The sequence below is a fragment of the Asterias amurensis genome, chromosome 5, assembly GCF_032118995.1.
Source record: "Asterias amurensis chromosome 5, ASM3211899v1".
NCBI classification, from domain to species: Eukaryota; Metazoa; Echinodermata; class Asteroidea; order Forcipulatida; family Asteriidae; genus Asterias; species Asterias amurensis.
In genome coordinates, this window is record NC_092652.1 from 7,826,315 (window position 1) to 7,835,122 (window position 8,808).

The window sequence follows — 8,808 nt, forward strand, 5'->3', positions numbered from 1 at the left end:
GGTTACTTTCATAACAACGTATGCAAAACCGCCTTTCGCCTTTCGAATGGTTTTTATGTGTCGGCCATTGTAGATGAGTTTTTCATTCCAAAGTGACTGAAGTTAAATTGCAATCTGAAGTTACCGGTTCAACCCTTAGCCCTTTGTCGAAGAGAAAACGTACACATTTCTGAGTAGTATTTAATACATAAACTGACAGCCATGGTAAGTGCACTGCAGTGCAATTAATTATGAACATGAATGAATAACAATGATGAATTTTAAAAAGTGGTGTGTTCATTTCTCAATTTTGCTTTTGCTTTTTTTTTTTTTTTTCATAAATAATGATAGTAATTTACTATCAAAGTTTTATAAAGTCTGTTAAGTGTTTTCCACATGACATGATCATCACCATGATTCATGAATTGATGACTGGCAGTGGCATGACTGGTCATACAATTTGAATAAAAAGAGGAAACAAAGAGTTATTAATTTAATTATTTTAATAAATAATATAATAATATTAATAAAAATCATTAAATTAAAAATAATAATAAAAAACTGCATTTAAAATGCACCATCTATCTAGTGTTCAACACCCTATTCTGCAAATAAGACATGTAAGAATAAGATTAGGAAGAAGAAGAAGATTGAAGAAAACTAAATTTTACAGAAAATGAAAAATTATGAACATGATCAACATGATTAAAAACTTATGCATTGATGTCATCCAGCCGCCATCTTTGAGGTGAAACGGTGACGAAACAATCGAAACGCACATAGATTGGCCAATGAACAACCTCCTTTTGACCTCAATGCGGGAGCGCCATACTGACATGACTGAAATGACGTCATGTGCATAAGTTGTTAACTCACTGTCAATCAATGTCATACATATTGTAATAAAGTTTTGTAAAGTCTATTTAGTTATTGTTTTCCACATGACATGACCATGAATTGATGACTGGCACGACTGGTCATACAATATTAAAAAAAGAGGAAAAAAGAGAATAATCATTTAAAAAAATAATAATGCACTAGTACTACAGTAGTGTACAAGACCCTATTCTGTGAATGAATAAATAAGAATAATAAAAGGAAGAAGTTGAAATGAAAGAAAATTGAATTAAAAAAAAAAAAAAAAAATTATGAACATGATTAAAAAACTAATTTAAATTGTTAAAATTGAACAATCTCTTCCCAGTTGGCCATATACTCCTTTGTTCTTTTTACTTGGTTTAGCTGAATTACTTTTTTCACTAGTTTCAACTAATCAAATTGTGCCCACTCTCTCTTCAACAGGCTATGGTACGACGCAACCTGACCCATGCTCAGCAGGAGCGACAGATGATAGAGAACAGACGCAAAGAAGACCTCCGTGAAGATCATGTCAAACGACTACACAAGGAGAAACTCTTTGAGGCAAATATGGCCAGCGAAGATCGAGTAGAAACGAAGAGATACATTCGTGAACATCAGAAACAACAGAAAGAGATGGAAATGTTGCACTTAACTACAAAGGTATAACTTGGCATGAAGTTGGGTTCAACCCTGCGCATCTGGCCATATGCACACCTAGCTGTACTAAAGCTGACCCCACAACAATACTAATTAATAAGGCCCCTAATTGATTTTTAAAATCACATATTCTTCACTTTTGGTAAAAGAGTCCATCCTCATCAACGCAAACAAACTGACAAATTTTCACTTGTCCAAGAAACGTTGATTAGCCTGTAAGCCATTGTGTACTTAAAATCTTGAATTAACTGTAGGCCAAGGCCTCTGCTTTCCTGGTCTTGCCTTAAGTGCCCCTTCAAAAGTTGTCCATAGAGAAAGATTTTGCAAAGGGCATCAAGGCTAATACCAAAGGCAACAGAGGCCATGGTGTCCATGTTTAGTTCCAGCCTGTGTACTGAAAGCGCAATGTGAGCTTGGATGGAAATTAACCTGGAAATATACTCTACAGATGATTTGTTACCCTTGATATTTGTTCCATTTTGATCCAGACCCAGGAGATGAGAATGCAGAAGGAGGCCCAGATGGAACAAGAGGAGCGCCTAGCCAGAGCGATGGAATCATTCAAACTGGAGGAGCAGCGAGATCGCCAGATGCGTCAACAGATCAGAGAGAACTGCGTTGAGATCCGAGAGCTGGAAGCCAAACTCAAGGCAGGGTACATGAACCGTGAACGAGCTGCACAGATCGCAGAGAAGGAGGCCGTCAAGTATGAGAAAACGGTAAGTAATTTGGCATAGGAAAGGCAACAAAGGTGCTCATAATAAGGGATAGGTTTTGTGGTGGTGAAAAACATGAGTAGGCACTTACTGAAAAATATAGAACCTTGGTCTTTAAGTCCTGGTTGAGATACTACCATATGGGATGCTGGAATCTTGATCCTGGGAACGTTCCAACTCCAATTGAGGCGAATACAATGATAACAATGAAGGCAGTCTGTCCATTCTTGAATGCCACACGTACATAATATGTGTATAAGAAGTCCGGAATAGTCTGATTATACGTTAAATCACAGGAAAAGGGACATTGCAAGTAAGAATCCCAGTACCTTCTCTGTCCCTATTTGAACATATGAAACATGTGAAAAGAAAGGCTGAGTGTGTTTGCCTGTGCGTGCTACACAATGGAATGTCATGATGGACTTGTCAGCCATTGGGCTGACTGAACAAAGTTGCTCCTGGTTGCTCCTTATATAAAACACTTCCTCTGTAGGCCAGTCCATTGGCTCGCCAACATGGACGTGGAAGTGTTCAATATATAGTTTTAATAAAGAGGTTGTACTTTAGATAGATAGATTGATAGATGGATTATCTACAACTCTATTTACATTATTTTGTTTCCTTTGACAGGCAAGGGATGCCGAGATTTCACAGATGATGAAGCAGGAGTCTCAACGCGCCGAGGAGGAGGAACGCCGAAAGACGGAGGAGCAGTACCACGAGAAGGTCCGCTACCACCAAGAGCTGGAGAAGCAGCTTGAGGAGCAGGAGAAGAAGAGACAGGAGGACTACGAAGAGTTCCTCAAGGAGAAACTCATGATCGACGAGATCGTCCGCAAGATCCACGAGGAGGATGAGAGGTTTGTTTTGTTTGTTTGTTTTATTTCCATTCATACATTCATAGCATACAGATAAATAACGAATGTCATGGCCTAGCAGTTAAGAGCACCGAATTCAAACTCTGATGTTGCTGATCAGCAGAGTGTGGGTTCAAGCCCCAGTCATGACACCTGTGTCCTTAAGCAAGACACTTAAACATGATGCTTCGTTGTCGGACGTAATATAAAGCCATTGATCCCATGCGTTGTGTAACCAGTAACAATAACGCACTTAAAAAAGCCAAGTGCACATATTGTATAGAGAAAGGGTTCACCTCGGTGTACCTGGTTTGATCGTCTGCATATTGTGCCACAGCACTTTGTAAAACTTTACATGCTGCTATGCAAAAGGAGAAGGTCTCATATCTCAAACGTCACTGAGCGTCACCAAGTGACGGATATAAGCGAATTGTAAGAAGACATTATTAATATTATATTATTATTATCTGACAGAGAGCGTGAGATCTACCTGATGAAGCAGCACGCCACCAAGCGCTACATCGACGAATTCAAGCTGGCAAGAGAAGATTGGAAGAAGAAGGAGAAAGACCGTCTTGAAGAGGAGAACATGCAGATCTTGAAGTTTGCATCGATGCAGCAAGTCAGAGAGGAAGAGAGGATGGAGAATAAGAGAGCGCAGGAAGAGGCAATGGCCGCTGTCCAGAAGAATGTAAGTACATGTCTTATTTAAAGGGAAGGTAATGATTGGTAATCACTCTTAAAGTTGATGGCAATTAAAAACGTTTGGTTAGAAGTGTACAGCAGCTTGAGATAGTATAAAGAAACACCAGAGCTTGCAGGGCTTGGGTTAAGGGCACTCGATCACTCGGACTCTTCATGTTTACCACGGTTCTTTCATGGACGAAAAAGGTGCACTGAAGTCAAAGGTTCAGGCACCATCACCAAGAATTTTTAAGAGTTTTTTTTTGTCTCTCTTTACACCAAAAGACCCCAGAGTTGGCGCATGTTTTTGGCAGATTAAAAGTTGTTCTCTTTGAGTAGCATAGTTTGGTAAATAGCAGGGTCCTTGTTTTTATGGGCTGCAAGGAGTGTTTTGAATCAACCACATATTGTAATAATAATAATAATAATAGTAATAGCAAGAACTTTAATAAAACTTTGTGCAACTTTGTTTCTCCCAATAGTTGAGTGAAGACATCGCCCACAAGCGTGCCCAGGAAGAAGAGATGACTCGGGTAAGACAGGAGCTGTACCTGGAGGAGCAAGAGGAAGCGGAGAGACAAAAAGAACACGCCAAGATGGAGAAGGAGCTGCGACAGCGTCTGGACCTTCAGCAGACGTACCGGGAGCAGCTGATGCTGAAGGAGCTTAGGAGACAGGCAGAGGAACAAGAGGAAGAAGAGTTCAAGAAACAGGTCAGTTTCCTTGTTTTCTGAGATCTGGAGATGGGACTAGAAATGTTAATCTTGAGACATGTGAGAGGAAGCTATGTGTCCATAGTAACAATACATAGCTAGGGATAACAACCGTTTCAGATTTTTATCTGGAATCGAATTATCTGAGGTAAGCCTGGTGAAGAAAATTAGCCACAATTTGTCCATTTATAAAGAAGTCCTGCCGTCATTTTCACCAAACTAAATTTTAGGACTTAGGACAAGTAAAATTCTGTATCCAAAGACGTAGGACGCATTGAACCCCAAGTTAGGAGGAGTTACTCATCCTAACTCGAGATAGGATTAATTCTAGCGTTTTATCAAATCAGCTGAGCCCTGCCCTTTGATGTATTTCTCTAAGGTGGTAATGCCATTATTTCAAAATACTCTCACCCCTGCATAACATAATGCAAAAGACAATAGTGTGAAGGCACGAACCTAAAAAAGGCCAATGCTTGTAATGGCCTTTAAAAGAGAACACAAAATACCTGTACATGAAATGTAATAGCCATGTTTAAGAGCATTCTGTAACAGCCGTTTTGTGTATGCTGTTTTGTGTATCTTAAACATACATCAATACAACTTGTTTCATCATTCCTTCCTGTATACATGTATGATTAGAACATTATCACTCTAGATGTGAGGGTACAGATATAGAGACAAAACAGAAAAGGTGTTCATTCCACTGGTAATGAAATATCTACTTTTTTGAACCTTCAAAAAATCTAAAAAACTATCGCTTTTCCATTTTCGTTTTCTTTTATAGATGCTTGCAAAGTTTGCCGAGGATGACCGCATCGAGCAAATGAACGCCCAGAAGCGTCGCATGAAGCAGCTTGAACACAAGAGGGCGGTAGAGGCATTGATTGATGACCGACGCGCCCAGTTCGCCGCCGACAAACAGCGGGATCTGGACATACGGAAGGAGGAGGAGATGATGGAGAGATTGAGACAGCAGATCATCGAAGAGGAGAGACAGAGACTACTCAAGGAGCATGCCTCCAAGCTGCTCGGATACCTGCCCAAGGTGAGTGGAAACACATGAAAGAAGAAGAAATTCTGTACTTTTGCAGCTTTGGTAGAACGTGTTAGTTTAAGAGTTGTTGCAGTGGAAAAGGTTTTTAATAACACGTGTTGCCCTTGTGGCTTGAAGAAATGTGTGAGATAAGATGGAGAAATATTGGCCTAGCCCAAGAAACATAAAGAATAGCTACTGTAAGTACAAAAACAGATGATGACATGAGGGCAACTAGACTAGAATTGAGTGGTCGGATTGGCATACATGTAGTGGTATCTTTCCTCGATTTTCCATCTCTAGGATCCCCGTTTGAATCACGCCGTGGCTCAATGTTTGGGTTTTCAGTCCCTACCCGACTGTGGGTTTTCCCTGGAATAATTCTCTCCCACATTAACCCATTAATGAAAATGAATCTCTCTAATAAACTCTTGTATTTCTTCTGGATATTTTTGGTTCACAGGGCGTCATCAGGGATGAAAAAGACTTGGAGCTATTCGACGATGAGTTCAAGAGAAAATACACCGAGCGACAACGTGACTTCTTCTCAGACGAAGGATGGGAATAAAACCAAAAATGGCTTTCAAAAAAATAACTTACAAGAATATTTCACAAAATTATGTCATGTTGGCATTTATATTATTAACGGGGGAAGGTAAGCAAACAATTAGGGTGAAAAGTGTTAAGGGCAAATAGGGGTGATACATTAGGTAGGCAAAAACAAATATTGCAATAGACCCCATGTATTGGTCACCGCCGATGAGGTCAAGCAGTGGAAAACATGTGCGCATGTAGGCACAGCGCACAACTCTCAGCCATTGACAAATTAACCCCAGTGGGGGCGCTGTTTGGGCTTGCGAGTTCATATGCAAGGGGTCTATTGAGTGAACTGACCTTTTCTTCAAAAGTACATGGTATTAAAATTGAACTAAACTATAAAGAATTCAAATGTATTTAAATTTTGCTGTACTATCTGACTATGGGAATAAAAGAGTCCCGCTGAATGGTCTTATACAGCCGATGGCAGGGTCACGTCCATGAGATAAAGAACTGAGCCAATTTGCATAACCATGACCCTGTAATGTTTTAAACTGTTTAAGACCGAGTCAGTTCTCTTTTCTTCCCATTTATAAATTCTCCTTTAAGAGAGAAATAATGATGTTCGAAAATCTGTAAAACTTTTCTGTTGGAGGCCCAAGTTTTCAATTCCTGTGAAATTCTAGGGCTCCGTTTCAAGACAGGTCAGATTGCATTCGACTCTCAATAATTGTTTGTACATGTACATGTACTACCAGATTTTACACACATGTACACTGAGTATTGTATATGGTATGGATTGCGTTACGCATAAGTGCCTGTGTAAGCTAGTGAGCTTATGGAAGTGCCTTTTTGGGGCCTTTGAAACAATGGAACAATGGATTATTTAGGAAAGGGAATAACAGAACCACAACAGCACGACCCCACAGATATGACAGACTGAATCCTTAAGTTTGTGTAGGCCAACACAGGTATAGCTATGAGTGCACATTCATAGCTCCAGTTTTGTCTTTATAAGCTATTTCAAACCGTTCTTAATGTTCACATGACCACCTTTATACCAATAATACTGATAATAATAATAATATCGAGGTCTTAAACAGCACACAATTCTACCAACAAGGTTCTGGCGCTTAGTACATGTACATGTGTATTACATGTACATTTATACAGAGAGAGAGGTTCTTGAAAGTTATGAATTGTGAGACCAAATTACGGAGCACCTTCTAATGGTTTACAAGGTGCTACGGCGCATTTTAGCAGCCACAGTCAGGAACACTGGGGCGAACCCCTTCTTTTTTCGATAAGTGCACCGGGTTCTTTTATGTGCGTTAAACAAAACATGGGACCAACGGCTTTACATCCCATCCGAAGGACGAAGAATTGGTGTCTTGCTTATTAAGGGCACGAGTGTCACGGCTTGGGATTCGAACCCACACTCTGCTGATCAGAAACACCAGTGTTTTAATTCGGTGCTCTTAACCGCTCCGCCACGACACTTCCACAAAGACTACCTAAAATAAACATGGGCATGTTCGAATACTAAATTCACAATGTGCCTCTTAATAAAAAAAAAACAAGTTTACTCAAGGATGTTAAGAGAGTTATTTTTCATCAGATATTGTTGAGTATTTATTTTGACATATTTTGTATTAATGTGGTATAATCTGTATTCTTTAGAATTGATAATGTATATTAACTGAGATGTCTGTGCAAGTGTACTTTGATTTGATTATATTAAAGGCAGTGGACACTAATTGGTATCTGTCAAAGATTAGCCTTCACAGTTGGTGTATCTCAACATGTGCATAAAATAACAAACCTGTGAAAATTTTAGCTCAATTGGTCATCGAACTTGGGAGATAATGATGAAAGAATAAAACACCCATGTCACACGAAGTTGTGTGTGTTTAGAGATTAGATGGTTGATTTTGAGTCCTCAAGTTCTAAATCTGAGGTCTCTAAATCAAATTAGTGGAAAGTTACTTCTTTCTCGAAAACTATGGCACTTCAGAGGGAGCCGTTTCTCACAATGTCTTATACCATCAACCTCTCCCAATTACTTGTCACCAAGAAAGTTTTTATGCTAATATTAATTTGAGTAATTACCAATAGTGTCCACTGCCATTTATGGTTGGTACCCTGTTAGCTTTTGTGAAGTTCAAGGGTTAGAAACAATAACGTGCTTTCTGTAACTTAAAGATTTGAAAAGGATTTGTATCAAGGGAATAATTACATGTTTTGCTTCCAGTCTTGGAAGTGACCATGTGTACATGTATACCGACTCTGTTTCCCTGGTCTTGGCACTGGTGCCCCTTCAAAAGTTTCCAAGTGGACATTAACAACAAAAGGTGCAAACGAGAAATTCATCCATAGCAACAGCATTGTACATAAATATTAAAACCTCAATACAATATTTCCTCAGTTCTTCCTTTAAAGCACAAGTGTTCATTTGTAAATATTTTGCTGATAGTAAATAAAGGTAAAAGAACATAATTCAGTACAGTGTTAAATGATTCTACTGTCTGGTTATTTCCCTTCTGTGAAGATAAGACATGTGGAATGGTGTCTCCCCCTGAGTTTGTCTTGATTGTGTTCTGGGAATATTATTAATTCTTTAGAAAATGTTAAGGGGGGTGGGTATACATGTACTTCTGTAGAGAGAATTTTTTTATACTAACGACATTTTGGCAGGAGGATCAGCCTTTGCCACATAGACCTATCAGGCATAGCATACACATAAACTTCAATTCCTGACAGAATGACTAAAG

At 39.2% G+C, this 8,808-nt stretch overlaps 1 protein-coding gene across 1 annotated transcript; it reads left to right on the forward strand.

Moving 5' to 3' along the window:
* The first annotated feature begins 6 nt into the window (after positions 1-6).
* Positions 7-8,557, forward strand: LOC139937191 (meiosis-specific nuclear structural protein 1-like). The gene is made up of 8 exons (XM_071932253.1): positions 7-204; positions 1,282-1,500; positions 1,986-2,216; positions 2,844-3,073; positions 3,545-3,761; positions 4,237-4,467; positions 5,252-5,512; positions 5,964-8,557. The coding sequence occupies exons 1-8, from the start codon at positions 202-204 to the stop codon at positions 6,066-6,068; spliced, it is 1,497 nt and encodes a 498-aa protein (XP_071788354.1). The 5' UTR covers positions 7-201; the 3' UTR covers positions 6,069-8,557.
* The last annotated feature ends 251 nt before the right edge of the window (positions 8,558-8,808 follow it).

Excerpts from the sequence above, each read along its gene's own strand:
- LOC139937191 (XM_071932253.1), top strand. Across the intron at positions 4,468-5,251 it reads AAGAAGAGTTCAAGAAACAG|ATGCTTGCAAAGTTTGCCGA; the intron begins GTCAGTTTCCTT and ends TTTCTTTTATAG. Across the intron at positions 5,513-5,963 it reads TGCTCGGATACCTGCCCAAG|GGCGTCATCAGGGATGAAAA; the intron begins GTGAGTGGAAAC and ends TTTGGTTCACAG.